Genomic DNA, 17,958 nt, shown 5'->3' on the forward strand with positions numbered 1-17,958 from the left:
GAAAGGGAAAAGTCTACAAACGATAGCAGCCCAGAACAAAAGAACAATGGCTTAATGGAATGGGCAAGGCAATGTTTCTTATATGACTAATAATGTATATATCAAATGAGGGTTATTAATGTTTATCAATTTTGTTAATTTGAAATTATAATTTGTTAGAATTAAATGATTAACTCTGCTACATGTTGTTATTTCTCACATCCCACAATCATCCACCAAACTGGAATGTGAAGTAGCATAAACTTTAAAAAAGAAAAACTACTGTTTTTTTATGGATATTATGCATCCAGCTTTTGCTTTATACAAGTCATTGATGAATAATTACTTTATTAGTTACTCCTCAGCAAAAATGCAGCTCTGTGCATTATATCAATGTAATAATGGCTGTGGAGAGACATTTTTTGTGGTGAGCTGAAGCAGCTGCTGATTCACAAAGTCTGAGATTACAGTAAATGGATAATAAATATATATTTGGATATCATTGATGGGAGGAGGAGTTAACATTAGAGAGCACTGACTAGGTGAGGCACGAAGGATTATTAGTTATCCAGTAAGTATCTTGTAGCCACGAATGATGGCTACCTGTCTGGAATGGCTTAAAGCTGTACCCCTCTAGTTGATATGCCCAATTCAAATCCAACATCAGGTACTGGTGAGTTTTGTACACTAATCAGATTTTTGGGGGGGGGGGGCAAGAAATAGTTTAAAATGGGAAAACTTCAGAATTTTATTCTTAATTTTGACATTATATTAAATAAGATTGAAAAAACCCCATGAAAAATGACAGTTTGGTTATCTAAAAAAAATTCTCAATTAACTTATAGCCAGATCATGGCTTAATAAAGTGGTTGAAATAAAATAAAGATGAAACCAAAACTCTATTATGGAAAATTAACACAAGAATGGGACTTTGAATTTAGCGGCCATAAAGGATTTTGTTTACATTAATGATGCAGATTGGAAGCAGATGCCATTCTGGAGGAATATTAAATAACAATCCCATTGATTGTCTAATAAATATTTTAATTTTTCTGTTTTTGGTGAACAAAATATACCTATACCCTCTTAGTTAGTTAAGGGGTTGGAGTGAACAATAAGGAATAATCTGGTTATTGGGGATGCTACCAGTTGCTGAGGACAGAAGTGGTTGGATTGGAACAAGAACTTCAGAATTTTTTGGAGTTGATGTGACATCTTGGAGGTTTATCCATTGGGAATGGAAGGTAAGGTTTAAGACCCTGTCTCTCTTTCTGTTTATTTGTTGAGATCATTTCTGAATGAAGAAGGCATCAATATATTCCACGGTTGACAGATATGAGTCTGTGGCTTAGATCATCATTTCCCAAACTGTGTTCCTCAGAACACTGGTGTTCTGTGAGATTCGAACAAGTGTTCACTGAAGAATCATAATTAATAATTTAAAAAATAATAGTAAAATAAATATATTTTGCATATTTGTAGCATACACTACTTTTGTATCATGATTTTTAACATAATTTTTTTTCGGTTATTAATATACTGGGATAGACTAATAATCAAATAGATTGCAGAACACTTTATTTTGGCAGGCTTTTGCATTGAGAAGTATGTGTAGAGGTAATGACATCTATGAAAAAGTAGCAATGCAGTGATCTAATATGCCATTTGTATGCAATTTAGCCTGGAGTACACTGGTTGAAGGAGGGGGGAAGCGAACCAATATTAAAACGAGAAACAAGTACTAGTAGGGCAACTGTGGTTGATGAAAACGAACACAATATTATCGCACTTCAAAGTGAGGATGAACAATCGCAGCCTTTTGTTCCCCAAAAATCTGAAGTGAAAAAACAGGAACCAACTAATAAAAGACCAAAACGAAAGTATAACGATAGTATAACAATTTGAATTTTGGCTTTACATAGGTTGGAAATAAAGATGCTCGTGATGCACGGTGTGTCGCATGAAATAAAATAAAGTTTAACTTGGTTATAACGAGCACGGAAATAATGAGATCACAGCTGTAACGAGCAAAGAGCCATAATGATTTTAATTTATGCATATTCCCATGCAATCACTCACTGTTATAATGAGCGTACTACATGGATATACCGAACAAATTTTGGTAACTATGCAAACATTCTTAATTGCTTGGGTAGTCAGAAAAATCCAATTCTTGGAATAGACAAAAATGAAAAGGGCAACTTAGCTTTATGACCTGCATTGGATTAGCAGCCGGTTTATGACGTTGTCCTCTGGGGACTGCATTGGCATTCCGCTTGTCGCATTATCCTATTTACAGATTGTCTTGTATTCACTCAACCATAAATTTATTTCAGAACTCTTAAGAATTTTCTATGCTCATTTTATCATTTTAAAGTAAAATCAGTTAGAAACGAACCCTTCCTTCGGAAACATGTCTACTAACAAAAGAAAGTCTCTCTCTCTCTCTCTCTCTCTCTCTCTCTCTCTCTCTCTCTCTCTCTCTCTCTCTCTCTCTCTCTCTCTCTCTCTCTCTCTCGATTCGTGAAAAAGTCAAAATTATTTGCGAGTTAGAATATGGTGCAAAAAATGTTGAAGTGTGTAAAGTTTTCTCTGTCCTCTTCAAATGTATCAACATTGTGGACGAATAAAGACGTTTACATATCGACACTGGAAAAGAAAATAACCGGGGGAAAAAAAAAAATTAGAATGTGTGAGGTTACAAACATTGAGGAAGCATTACTTCAGTGGTTCACCACACAAAGAAGTGCTGGATTTTCAATTGATGGTCTGATCTTGGGCTCAAGTGAAAAAATTTGCTAAACAATTTGGACGCGACCATTTTGTGTGTAACAAAATTGTGTAACAACAGTTGGCTGGATCGATTTAAAAACCGACATAACATCGTTTATGCAAAAATTAGTGGAGAATCTTGATCTGCAGATCCAGTAATGACAAATAAATGGATCGACCACGTTTGGGCAGAAATCAGGAAAGATTTCAATGATGAAGACATCTACAGCAGTTGTGCTACTGCAACAGGATCTAGAAAACTTGAGCCGATGGGCTGAAAAGTGGCAACTGAAGTTTAACATTGACAAATGTAAAGTACTGCATATGGGGAATGTACCAAATGTGTGGTACTACACTTAGGGTGGTAGAAAATGAAAACGACCCGGGAGCGATTGTTCAGTCAGATATGAAGTTTTCTAAGCAATGCAGACAGGCTGCCAGAGCAGGTCATGGGGTATTGTCAATGATATACAGGAATTTTGCTAGCAGGGAAAAGGAGGTGATTATCCCTTTGTATAAGGTAATGGTCAGGCCATGCCTTGAGTACTGTGTACAGAGTTGGAGGCCTCATTTTAGGAAGGATGTAGAGTTGCTTGGGTGTGTACAGAGAAGGGCAACAAGATTGGTGAAGGGAATGAAGGGGTCCTCTTACCAAGAAATGCTTAAGTTCTGCAAATTGTGGCTGCTGGAGACTAGGCACCTGCGAGGTGATCTGATTGAGGTGCATAAGGCTTTGAATGGGTTGAGCATGCTAAATTCTGATGGGATTCTCAATCTGCCTGCATAGATTACGAACCTGAGGGGGCATAAATTCAAAATGAGGAAAGACAGTTGTAGAATAGATGTGCGGAAATTTGCCTTTAGCCAGTGGGTGGTTAATTGCTGGAACAATCTTCCATCTGTCATTGTGGAAGTTGATAGATTAAATAAATTCAAGGAGAAACTGGACAAACTCATACGGATAAGTTTATACTCTTGCTTTCTCGCATCACATGCCTCTATTATTACTACTACAAAGCCGACAAAACAGGACTTTTTTATAATTTGACACCTGACAATACATTTAAATTCAAAGGGGGAAAATGTGTTGGTGGAAAAAAAATCAAAGGCTCGCTTGATGGTGCTCGTATGCGCAAATATGACAGGAACTGATAAAAAAAAACTGTTATCGGAAAATTGTTAAAACCTTGGTGTTTAAAAAACGTAAGGAAACTTCCTGTGGATTACACTACAAACAAGAAAGCTTTGATGACTTCAGATATTTTTCGGCAATACATAAATGATCGGAATAAGGAGCTATTCAAAAAGACTTGGTTTTGGGTTTTTTTTTTTTTTTTTTTTTTTTTAAGGAGCATTAGCAACTAAGGCCATATTGTTCCGGAAATATGCAGTGGTCATTCCCTGACCTTTCTGCATCCTCCGTATTTGGTGGTGACGGGCTCGAACCCCAGTCTAATCAAGAAGCGTGTGCTACGCACTGCTGCTCCTTCCCACCTGGCTATGGAGTTGCCTGCCATCCAAAAAGAAGAAAAATATTTATTGTTAGGTGATAACTGCCACGTGCATTCCCCAGATTCAAAATTTGTCCAACATTAAGCTAGTGTTTCTGCCTCCCAATGCGACATCAATTTTTCAAGAGTTTGAAAGGATTTTATACAAGATTTCTAGTTCTACATCTGATCAGTCAAAGAGAACAGAAACTTACCAAGTCTATATCGATATTGGATGCTATAAATTTATTGAATGATGTGTGAAACAACATTACTTCGACAACCATATCAAATTGCTACAAGAAATTGAAATTAAATTCAAATGAAATTTCAATTGTAGATGAAGAAGATGGAAACGAAGAAAACAACTTAATGTTATCGGAATGGTTTCTACGTAAGAATGTTGTAGGTTTTAATACAGATAACATCAACGAATTTTTACGAGTCGATGACAACTTAACTAGTGGTCTTCCTACAGAGAGTGACATTGTAGATGCTGTGCTCAATAATGATGATGGTAAAGACAATAATTGTGAATATATGATGACAACTGAAAGTGAATCAAAATCAGTGCTGACAATCTCACAAGCTGAAGGTGCAGTGGACACAATTTAGTCAATTTGTTTTAAGGAACTGAGGCAAGTAATGAAATTTTTAATGCGTTGAGTGTTTTAAGGGGAAACTTAGGAAATATCGAAGTGAAATTTTTAAAACAAGCATCAATTTTAAGATTCATAAATAAAGACTAATTGAAATCCTGTTTATTATTAAATAGTATTGTTTTTAATTACAGAGAAATAAGTATGGTTTTAAAATTACAGACAAATGAACTGTGTTTAATGTTAAGTGTATTGTAGTTTATACAAGCCTATTAATACAAATAATATGTAGGTATATAGTTATATTATTTTTTTCTCTCTAATATTTCTTTTGTTTCTTGAATCTCTTTTTATCAAGTTATTGAGAATTTAAAAAAATAGGTAGATTTAACTCATCACTGATATAAAGTGTTCATTGTTTAATGGCCCCAGGGGTTTCCCCATCTCTGCTATCACTGATATAGCGAGTAACAGTTATGACAAGGAAATTGTCGGTCCCTTGATGCTCGTTATAACCAAGTTCGACTGTATTAGCAAACAGTTCTTTGGCTCCAGCTAAACAAGTGTTCCGTAAATATATAGTGAGACAGAAATGTTCTGTGACTAAAAAAGTTTGGGAAAGTCTGGCTTAGATAAAGGGCACAGCCTTCATGACCTTCATTTATCGAATGTAAGTGATGTTATTTGTTTCTCCTGAGATTGTTGTGGGACTGCATAATAGGTTTTATAGAATTGTTAGTTATTATGTGTAAATAGAAAATCTCCACTTTATACTGAATGAGTAATTTTTATTGAGACTTTAGAATAACATACTTTAAAAAATAAAAAAATATATAGAATTGCTGCATTCAGCCTTATAGCAAACTTGCTTCTTTTCAATGGTTTAAGAAATTCACACATTTAAAATATAATTAAATGTTAAAAGCTTTACCTAATTCTGTATTCTTAGTTTTAACTAACGAAGTAAAGCACATATATATTTATTTTTGTAATATTTGAATATGTTTGAAATATATAAGGACAGATTAAAAAAGCATTGGACTATACCTGCCATTTATAGTCAGAGATATTTTTGGTCTTGACATTAGTTTCTTTTTCAAAATATCATCGTTGACACTCTATGCACTATATACAATGGCTCAGTAATGTTTCCAAGACCCATTGCAGGCCATATTTCAAGAGTGTTTTTGAGTATAGCAGCTGAGGCATTTTTCACTCACTTCCACACTATTTGTGAATTTTCACCCATGTAAATATTTCTTCAAATTGGGAAAAGCCTAAAAATCAGAAAGAGCCAGGTTTTGAATGATATGGCTTCAAAATGACTTTTTTTTTTTTTTTTTTTTTTTCCCCTGCAAAAGAAATTTCAGTGTTTCTTCAGTTCTGGCCGTTTTTGAAATAGTCCTACGCAAATGCACTCACAATGTGTTAACATAATTACGATCCATTTATGGCTTGATTTCCTCGGAGAGAGTGCTGTAAAATTATTCCTTTAGTGCCAAAAAAGAGAATCAGCATTAATCAACATAGAATCCATCATGCATTACCGAAATAAACATATTCAGTTCTTGAATATGTTTGTTTGCAGTCATTTAATTGATATTAACTTGAATTAATTTATAATTATGAAATTACCTAATTGAATGAGATAGAGGCCTCCGTAGCCCAGTGGTCAGGAGCGGGAGTGCAGTAGCAGACGCTCTTTGAGTAGACGGGGGGTTCAAGCCCCTGACTGCTGAATACGGTCGATCTGCCAACCCGCACTGGACCAGCGTGGCAGATTATGGTCCATTTCCCTCAGCATGAATTGTTGAGGAGGCTTCCATCCTGCAGTGGGTTGACAATGGCTGCACTTTACCTTTTTGAATGAGATAATGAACATTTGTGGTAAAGTTATGAGAATTACACAAGTTAGCACTTGAGATGATTCAGCCTGTATTGAATTTCTTATTTTTCAATAGAATTTTAATAAATAAGGATTTCTTATTAATCATTAGTAAATGGAGCACTAGTTTTCAGTTGAATATTGATAGTTTAACATAAAGGTCATTCTGTTTTTTTTAATATAATAGATATGGGTCCAAAAACATTAAAATTATTCATCAACCAACCTCGAACACTTGATTTTGATCAGGCTGATGGCATGGAACCTGTGCAAATGGTTGAGTAAGTACTGACTTTGGTAACTTATTTTTAAGTAATAAGTCTATGTTAAAAAAAAAAAAAAAACTCTCTCCCAAAATCTTTTCATGTAGTAATTAAATTTTGTTAGATTTATAATGCATAATTATCTTTTAAAACAGTTAATCTTGTTTTAATTATAAACTGATCGGGCATTAAGTATCAGTTTTAGACATCAACCATACAAATTCTTTTACTGAACTGGCCAAAAAAAAAGGAAAAAGTAGATTAAGAAAAGAGGGAAATTATACAGTTCCCTCCTTGCATAAGTAACTATCCAGTTGACCTTTGAATTTCTTCAAACTGTGAAGACTCAACTACCTGCAGAGCAACTTGTTCCAGTAATCAATACCCACCTCTCTGGCTAAAAGAAAACTTTCTATAATCTAGTCTAAACCACCTCCCCATAATTTGAATTTATGGCTGCTAGTTCTGAAATTCTTTATAACAGTGACTACAGAACATACTGCAAATACATGCCGCACTGAGAACCAAGCATGGCCAGTACACACCAGTCTACACAGATGGGTCTAAAACTGGCAATCACATTGGTGCAGGAGCATTATTTCCCAATATTACCATATCCAAGAAACTCCCTACCGAATGTAGCAGCTGCAGAACTCTGTGCTGTCTATATAGCCTTAAATTACACTCTCAACAACCATACTGCACAGTGTTATATATACAGGCTCCATTAGTGCTATCCAAGCTATACAACAGAATATGAAGAATGATAACCCCTTACTTAGACAGATCTAGAATACTCTTAAGTTAAACCAGAAGAAACAAGTTCTCTTTTGTTGGAGCCCTGGTCATGCTGGAATTGCGGCGCCTCCGTAGCCAGGTGGGCAGGAGCGATAGTGCATAGCACACGCTTCTTGATTAGATCGAAGTTCGAGTCCGTGACCACCAAATACGGAGGATGGGGAAAGGTCAGGGAATGACCACCACATATCCCCAGAGCAATATGGCATTAGTTGCTAATGCTCCTAAAAAACCAAATAACAACAACAGCTGGAATTGCTGTAAACGAACATGCCAACCTAACTGCCAAAATTAGTACTGATCCTCTAGATCAGTCCTTTACTACACCTGCATCTGACTATAAGTACATTATACAGAAATGATGTCTTGACCAATGGCAACTCATCTGGCAGAATCAAGCCAGTAATGAGCTATTCAGTATTAAAAAAGGTTTCAAACCATGGAAATGCAGTACAGGAACTCCCCGACTTAATGGAAATTCGACTTTACATAAGTTTTTGCCGGCTGGTACAAACTTAAAAAAAATCATGGAAACGTATTTTGTGTCCCTTAGGAATAAATGGAGGTATCATGAAAGTATTGTAATGTGAACCCAATAACACATTGTTTTTTTTTTTTTTGTAATTCATTCCAAGTCCTTGGAAGTTGAAAATTTCACTATATTACTAAGCTATTTATCTCTCTAAAAGGTCATATTTATAATGGAAATTGCACTACACTTTCGTCATTATCATATGGTTCCCATTATAAGAATCAATTTTGAACGCCTTTGTGATATTTTTCTAAAGCAAGTTTCTGGAGGTCACGACCATAAAACAATTTGCACTTTCCGATTTATTGGGCTTTTATGTTAGTTCATCTAATTATAAACGGGTAGTAAACTCGATCTAATGCCATTTTTGATAATACCAATAACTGCAATTGTGTGGATTTTTATGCTGTTATGGTGAAATGTGTTCCCCTTCACTGAAATCTTCAATCATATAAAAAACAGATCTTCAGAAACTTCCTTTCATTCCTATTTACGTATTACAATGATGAAGGGAAAGCGACCAACGAAAAGTGCAAGTGGTGGTAGTCCAAGGAAATGAAACAAAATTGATTTAGAAATGAAGATGAAAATGATTAAGAAGTACAAAGCAGGACAAAGCTTGCCATCTGTTGCAAGGGAATTAGGTCTCGTTGCTTCAATAGTAAATACTATTTTAAAGGACAGTGCATGTATAGAAGAACATGTCAAAGGATCAATGCTCTAAAGATCAACAGCGATCACAAAACAGCATTCAGGTGCTATATCGAAGATGGAATAGCTGTTAATAATATGGATGGAAAATCAGATTCAGAAGTGAGTGCCCCTGAGTATGTTATGAAGTTGCCAGTGCTGATTCTGTAGCTGCAGAGAAATTTTGTGATGTGCTGGAAAATATTATTGATGAAAGCTGGCTATTCAATGCAGCAAATTTTTAATGTTGGCAAGACTGCTCTGTATTGGAAAAAAATGCCGGATCGAACATACATTGCCAAAGAGGAAAATTTTTTATTTTTTTATTTTTATGTGAACCCCAAACACGAGAGGTATTAGAACCTATAGTACTTGGTACCGTGCTTGGGTTGGAGGTTGAGAAGACGAAAGAAGATATTTATTGACATTGGACTTGAACTTCTGTAGATTGTAATTTTCAGGAAATACGTATGAAGGAAGGTTGTTCTAGAAAACGGCAGTTGAATGAATAAATGAGGAAGATCAAAAGTTGGTTCTGTGGGTTTGAAGTTGGACAGTAAATGGTTGTTGGCTGGTGGCGGCACATGTTCGGATTGTTTTGAAAGAGAGAGCGGGAATTATAGAAGCTAATTCAGAAGAACAGTGCCCATGGAAGTATCTGTAGAAGAGGCATGCAGCAGAAACAGTGTGTCTATGAGAAAGCGAGTGCAGAGACTCTCCACAGAGAAGAATCATTAATTAACTTAACTGCCCTCTTCTGAATAGAATCAAGAAGCCTGAGAGAGGTTTTGGGGGCACCACCCCAGATGTGGGAACAATATTCCATGGCAGGTCGGATTTGCGATTTATACAGAGTGAGCAGCTGTTTGGAAGAAAAGTAACGCCGAGAGCGAAAGAGAAAACCAAGTTTTTTAGATGCAGAGGAAGCAATATTTGTAATGTGCTTGTGCCAAGAGAGATTAGAAGTAAGGGTAATCCCCAAAAGAGATATATCATTTTGCCTAGAAATTGGAGTGTCACTAAAGATAAGCATAGGAGCAGAAGAATCCTTTTTGCGAGATATAAGACAAGACTGAGTTTTAGAAGGATTGAAATAAACTAAGTTGTCTTTGCCCCACTGGAGAATTACCTGAAGATCGGCATTTAAGGATTTGGTAGCAGATTTTCGAGAAGTTGAAGCTGATTGAGCAGGACAAGGTTTCTCAAAATGGAAAGTTGAATGCAATGTGCTATCATCAGCAAAACTATGGATAGGATTTCCAGTCAATGTAAGAAGGTCATTGATATACAAGAGGAAAAGAGTGGGGGAAAGAACTGAACCTTGGGAGACACTGGCATTAGTGGAGAAGTTAGAAGACGGAGAGTCATCTACCATCACCTCAGTGAACGATCAGAGAGAAAACTGGATAACCAATTACTAAAAACAGTTGGCAAACCATAAGATGGAAGCTTGTTTAGAAGACCTTTATGCCAAACACGATCAAAAGCCTTTGAGATGTCAAGAGCAACTACTTGTGTTTCACCGAACCTTTCCATTGAATTAGTCCATAAATGGGTAACATAAGCCAGAATATCACCAGTGGATCGACACTGACGGAATCCATACTGGCGATCATTGATCAGATGGAAGGTTTCTATGTAGTTTAAGAGTTGGCGGTTAATTGATTTCTCCATTACTTTAGAAAGAGTAGAAGTAATTGCAATGGGACGATAATTGGATGGGAGGGGATTTGTCACCCTTTTTAGAAACTGGCTGGATATGAGCAAATTTCCAAGCAGAAGGAAAAACACCTTTGGAATAAGAAAGTGAGAAAAGGCGGCAAAGAATAGGAGTAGGTTCAGGAGCACAGGTTTTGAGAACAAGTGGAGAAATGCCATCAGGACCTGGAGCTTTCTTAGCATCAAGATTCATCAAAATCCTTCTGATATCCTTTTGACGGAAGACCACAGGAGGCATTGAATGGAGCGTGTTGGGAATGGTGGGAGGTGTTTTACCAAGATCATTAATACATGAGCTGGAAGAAAAATGGGATGCTAGCAGGTCAGCTTTATCCTTGGCTGAAGTGACAACAGAACCATCTGGTTTGGACAGAGGTGGGAGCAGAGATGGGCAGAAGTTGCGGCCAATAGCTTTGGCAAGAGACCAGAATGCTCGGCTACCATTAGGGCAAGAAGCAAATTTTCTACTCTTAGCCTGTTCAAACTCTAGTTTGGACTGATTAATAACTGCTTTACAATTGTTGCGAGCTTTGGTGTAGGCAGAAAATGAAACTGAAGAATTAGAAACAAGCCAATTACGATATGCAACATTCTTCTCTTGGACAGCCTTAGCACATTTATTGGAAAACCAAGGTTTAGATAAAGGATGAGATTTTAAAGTGGAGTGTGGGATAAAGGATTCCATTCCTGCAAGAATAATTTCACTGACACGATCTGAGCAAATGTTGACATCAGAAGTTTTGAAACAGTAATCTGACCAAGGAAAAGATGAAAAGAAGTCTCACAGGTCATACCATTTTGCATTGTTGTAATGCCAAATAACACGAGGTTGGGAATAGCCATGAGATAAAGGTTCCATTGGAGAAGAGACAATCACCAAGTTGTGATCTGAAGTGCCTAAAGGACCTTTCACTTCGACCGTGTACTTAGAATGGTTGTTTGTGAGAAAAAGATCAAGCGTATTGGCTGTTTGATAAGGATTGTCCGGTATTCTTGTAGGTAAATGAACAATCTGTGCTAGGTAATTAGTAATTGCAAAAGCCTCAGCATCTCGACCTGCTAGGTCGGTGAGACTAGAAAACAGAAGCCAGCTGGAGTTGTGAACATTAAAATCGCCAAGGAAAATTACCTCACTGTTAGGAGAGTTGGACTGGAGAAAGTCAAGTTGCAACGAGAGGAAGTCAAAGAGCTCCAAGTGATTAGTCGAGTTGGGAGAACGGTAGAGACAACAGATGAATTTAACACAATGAGGTAGAGAGATTTTAAGCCAGAGAATATCAAAGCGAGGAGATTCCAAATTGCCAAGTCTCTGACAGGGAATATCAGAACGGACATATGCACAAGTACCACCTTTGAGGCGAAAGGAATCATACAGCGAATAATTTGGGCATCTGAGATGAGCAGTAGTTGAATCAACCGATAACTGAGATTCTGTCAGAAAAAGTACAATGGATTTGGCAGACTGCAAGTGGAAATGGACATCGTTGAGATTAGAATTGAGACCATGTATATTTGTGAAATGAATTAGGAAGTCCTTGGGAGGTTTATATCTTTTTGCAGATAAGCTTGCTCTATTAGTTTGACAATTCATGGTGTATTCAATAGTAAGAAAAAGTAGGTGGGACATGCTGTATGAAGTAATGAAATTTTTGGATATGGCGTACATGTGGTAAGAATATACCCAGATCCTTGACATAACGTGGCCTTGACAATGCTCCCCGCCTACACACTACTCGGACTCCCTCCAGTCACTATCTGGCAGAGTTAGAGGTAGCAAAATTATACACTAGCTGATCTGGAAGCCTCCTAGAGAGTTACCAATAGGTTCGGTCCGGTGTACTAACTAGCGGCCGGCCTGCGAACACCGTTTTAGAGCTGTACCCTCGAAATGTAAGGAATATTGGATCTCGCCACGACGTTCATTATAACCTCAAAAGTCATCAATCATACTGCATGATGGAAGAGATAGGGAAGGGTTGACTGGAACTTAGCTCTAGAGACTAAACATGGGTTCCACCACTTCAAGCCTCCAATAAGCAAAGTGGTGGTATTTCACCAGTTGATGAGAGTCATCTACCACCTAGTACTGCCTGGTAACATAGAAGGGCGGCGTTCCTCTATGTGGTGTGGGTGCCACACCTCGACCCCTGCTTACGTTGGTTCACCCGCCATGTACTTGTGCATGGAGGTTATACCCAGGATTACTAACAGTTCCACCATTGTGAAGGTGCAAGCAGAGGATTTGGCTGTCACAGACCGTCCGGGCTTCACCAAAATTGGGTCCACTTACTTGAGTGTCACCCGAATATCAGTTCCATCAGCGTTTTAGACTCCCAGGTAGCAAGTACAGCTTGTCTGGCATATCTGAGAGAATGTCTGTGACAACTTCAAGGTTTCAAGGCATCAAAAGATAGGACCACGCTCTTGCATGAGGCTAATACAGCGGGAGATTACAGATTAAAACCACTGCTTATGTACCATTCTGTAAATCCTTGTGCATTTAAGGGCGTCAATAAAGCCACCCTACCCTTGCATTTCCAATCGAACCAGAGAGCATGGATAACAGTATCTTTCTTTGAGGATTGGTTTAAATGCTGCTTCATTCCTGAGGTTGAAAAATATTGTAAAGACAACAACGTTCTTTTCAAGATTTTGCTTCTATTAGATAATGCTCCTGGACATCTTACACATCTAGATGATTTCAATTTGAACGCGAGAGTCGTATTTATACCGCCAAACAAGACTTCACTCATCCAACCTATGGATCAGGGTGTTATTTCGAATTTAAAAGCATACTATTTACACACAACATTTGCTCAGGCGTTGTCTGCAGTAGACGATGAGAAAAATTTTATGTTAAGAGACTTTTGGAAATCTTACAGTATTTACCACGCCATCTTAAACATTAATAAGGCCTCGGTGGAAATTACTAAAAGTTGTTTAAATGGTGCATGAAAGAAAAATGCCCACAGCACATAAAAGGCTTCGAAGGATTTGAAAAAGACGAATCATATGAAGAGATTACAGATAAGATTGTAAAGGTTGGAGGTTGATGCCAAAGACGAGGAGTTAACAGAGAAGAAGAGAAGGAATTATCTAAAGAAGAACTTATTGACTTGCAGGCCCTGATTATGAAAGAAGAAAATGCTGATGAACCAAATGAGGAGCCAAGATGCTTCATCACCAGAGAGATGGCAGTGACATTTCGTGAGATTGCATCAGCAATGGTGAGGTTTGAGAAGATGGATCCTGACAGTGAACGATTCTTAAAAATTAACAGAGGGGTGAATGATATGTTTGCTTGCTACAAAGAAATCTACGATGAAAAGAAAAACGCCCCCGTCCAGTCATCCATTAATATATTCTTTCATAAGGTTGAGTGGTGACCCCTTCTAAACCTCCACAGTGGCATACTTATCAGCTGAAGATGTTTATTCTGGCAATGATGCTCGAGAGGTAAAACTTACTGATGTTATGCCTGTCTCCTCTCTTTTTTTCTAATTTTATAATTTAGAAATTTTTTAAATTGCATGCTTTTGTAATTTTTCCTGTGCATGAGATAAAAAATTGAATAAATACAATAAATAATTCTGTTGGCATGTTCGTCGAACATTTCATTTTTGATTCAATCAATTCAGCGAGTGCTGCACAAGCAGGGCAGAAATTCCGACTTACATAGTGTTCCGCGGAACGCAGCCTTTACATAAATCGGGGAGTTCCTGTATACATGAGAGCAGATGTGAAGAAGTTGTATCAGCCCAATTACAGATGGCCACACACATCTTACAGTCCAACATATACTCATTGATTGCCCCATTAATAGTAAGTGACAAACTCTTTGCTTCATTTTGAATACTCAGTGCTTTCAGTATCTTATTTTCAATACTCTGAGTATTGCTCATCTCCTAGCAGATATGCCACATGTGGACAAAATCCTTACTTCCTCAAATAGATAACTCTATAACACACTCTAAACTTCAACTGCAATCCATATTGATAAAAAAAAGTGCTGAACTTTACCATAGTTAGGTGCATTATGGTCATTTTCCCCTTGTACTGTAAAGCCCACAAACACACATTATAACAGTGAAATTTTGCCTTCATTTTGCTAACCTCTCTCAGAGCCTTATGAACCATAGTGAGGTATCTGGTTGCCATGCTATGTAGCCCACTTAATCAAATCCTTTCCTTATACAGTCACCCTTTTACAGATATCACTGTACAGGTTGCCTGCCTTTCGATACTTTCAAGAAGTTTAATGTCTCCATACTTAACCACAGTATTTCAAATGCAGTCTTACAATTGCCTTATACAGTGGGATTATGACCTCTATCTCTATAGGATATTGTTTGATAAATCTTTGATGGATGGTACACCTTGGACTGCTCAGTATACTTAATAAAAACCATATTGTTTTTATTTCAACCCCATCAGTGTATGCATTATTTGGGGTTGCTATTCCCCAAGTGTAAGACCTTGCATTTTGCTGCATAGCAACATAGCTGCCACTATTCTGACCATTCTTGGGGCTTGTCCAAGTCATCCTGAACGAGCGCTACTCCACACTGATCATTAATGACTCTCCCAATCTCTACATCGTATGCAAATTTTGACATCATGGTCTCGATCATGTCCTTCATCAATGTGTGAAAATTGGAAAACAACAGTAGTCCAATAACCGATCCTTGGGGACTCCACTTCTGATGTTACACCAAGCTGAAGAATATCCATTAATCACAACTCTCTGCCTTCTGCCCAGCAACCATTCTGCAGTCCATGTGAGAATCCTGCCAGTAATCCCAACGAGTTCCAGCTTGTACAGTAACCTCTGAGAGACTGAGTCAAATGCCATGCTAAAATCCAAATAATCTGTTGAAATTGTTCTCTACATCTAGCTCATCAGTAACTGTGTTAAACATAATTTTCATTTAACAAAACCATATTGTTTGTCCTTCAGAATGCTGTTTTTATCTAAATGTCACTGGATTACACTCTTAATTCATGGTAGGGAAAATCTTGGATTACGTCTAAGATTTTGCCTACCACCAAAGTCAGACTAACCAGCCTATAGTTAGTGACTCCACTCTTAAAACCACCTTTATTTATTGGCAATACATTGGCACATCTCCAATCCAAAGGAATCTTTCCCAAATCTGACAGTGCCCTCATGATTAACCTCAGTGATTCAATGCACTCTATTGCTATCTCCCTCAGAATTACTGGGTATATGCCGCTACTCCAGGAGTCTTATTTGCCTTTATGCCTGAAAGTTTTTCTAATAAGTTGCCTTCTGAAATTTCAGTATCTCTAATTTTATGCTTTCCAGCTTCACTTGCACAGCCTCTTCTTGCTGCAAAGGGTCTTTCTTCAGTAAAGATCGATGCAAAGTACTTATTATCACCAATCTCTGCTGGGTTATCATAAGTCTTTCCTACACCCTATAAACAAGGGTCCAGTTTGATTTGTTTTTAATTCTTCTTTGTATCCACATACATGAAAAACTCCCTATCTCCATTCTTTGCTATTTCTTAGCCAGTGCTTTCTTATTCATCCTTGACCATTTCTTTGGTATTTACATGATCTTTTTTTAAATGTTAATTTTTACCTAACCTTGTAAGTTTTTTAGTCTCTGATATTGTTTTGTAGTATAGATGTATATTTTATAGATAGTATAATTCCTTTAGCATTTACTCCATACATATATGGTTATTTAATTTTGTGCATTAAATGTTTATCCTTTATATAGAGTACACAAACTTGTTTCATATTTTATGTTTTTAAAAACATTTATGACTTTTTCTGACTTTTTTTTTCACAAAGAATATTTTTTTTTAATCTATATTTTAACTTTTAAAACTGTTATAGGCTTCAACCAAATGATCTTACAGATGGAAATATTGTACCACTTCGTTACGTTAAGTTCCAAAATGTACAAAATTTACAGGTATGGGTTTTAATTTATTATTTTTTATTTATTTATTTATTTATTTTTTTGCTTAGTGTTGCTGTATAGGGTATATCAGAGAAGAATGGCATATTTCTTTTTGTTGAAGTTCTTTTAAATAACTTAGACATGATAGTTCTAATGAGATGATATAATAAAAATATTGAAAAAATAAAAATTAATGAAAACTTGCAAAGAAACAAAACAATCTTATGTAATTGTCATCAGCATTAATATTGAATATGTATAAATTTTAGTTTATACTTAAGGAAGGAAAAGTTGTCCTCTTGGACTGACTTCCATACATTTCTTTGATATTAGGTCATGAAGATTGACTTCTTCTCACATAGCAAAGAATTTTTCTAGGTGTTCTTAAATGACCTCTATCATCTTTGGAAGTATTCTGTTCAGTTCTTCAGCTGTGGACAGGTCCCAGTTAAAATGAATCACTTACTTATATTTCACCTCTCTGGCAGAATAATGGCTGTGTCACTGCTATGTACTCATAAAGGCCAAGTTTGAATCCTTTCGATAACGTAAGACTCTTGTCAAGGACTCATTTACACATACATTTATAGAAATGAAACACTGGTGCTTCTTGGTTGTGTTTGTGTAGGTGTTTCAAAAAATGAAACTTGAATCCAAAAAAAAAAAAGTTTTTCAACTTAGAGAAATTTTCTTTTACCTTTTAATAAACAGTATTAATAAATGCTGTTTAAAAATATATGTTAAATGAAAAATTTAAAGGTGTGAAACAAACATTCCCAACAAAATCAGTATTCATACTGAAACAAAAATTGTATATGCACCATTTATTGTTAAGGAATTCAGTTGGTCATTCTTGTCAGATTTTTATCTCTAAGAACCAAAAAAGAAAAAAAAAAAGCAAAGTTGATCTGAGTCTGATTGCCAGTTATTGAGAAGAGAGTTATTATATGAGGTGTGACAAAAGTTTCTAGACTGGTGCTGTTGTAGTTATATTTTCAGTGAGTTTGAAAATAAACAGATGTGGTATGTTGTTGATCAAACTTTCTGCAACAGATGGTGGTACAGAGATTGTCCAGTAGACTGACAGGTTGCAAGTAACAACCAGTTTCATTAGTAGCCTTAATATTCCGTGTCACAGTTTTGGCAGTGGAACAACAAACAAATATCAAATTTGCTTTAAACTGGGAAAATCTGCAACAGAAATGGATGAAGTGTTAAAAACTGTTTATTGTGATGAAACATTAAGTGGTACCAGTGTGTTTAAATGGTGTAAGCAGTTCAAAGATGGACATGAAGATG

General features: G+C 36.6%; 1 protein-coding gene across 1 annotated transcript in view; it reads left to right on the forward strand.

The window, feature by feature from the left end:
- Txl (Thioredoxin-like) overlaps positions 1 to 17,958 on the forward strand; it is a 59,261-nt gene that overhangs the window by 24,334 nt on the left and 16,969 nt on the right. Inside the window, exons 5-6 of the mRNA XM_090387996.1 lie at positions 6,913 to 7,006; positions 16,593 to 16,671. Of these exons, the coding sequence (XP_090244122.1) occupies positions 6,913 to 7,006; positions 16,593 to 16,671 (173 nt within the window). The remainder of the gene's footprint in view (positions 1 to 6,912; positions 7,007 to 16,592; positions 16,672 to 17,958) is intronic.

Source organism: Mastigoproctus giganteus, chromosome 13 (genome assembly GCF_048544385.1).
Source record: "Mastigoproctus giganteus isolate SK-2022 chromosome 13, ASM4854438v1, whole genome shotgun sequence".
NCBI lineage: Eukaryota > Metazoa > Arthropoda > Arachnida > Uropygi > Thelyphonidae > Mastigoproctus > Mastigoproctus giganteus.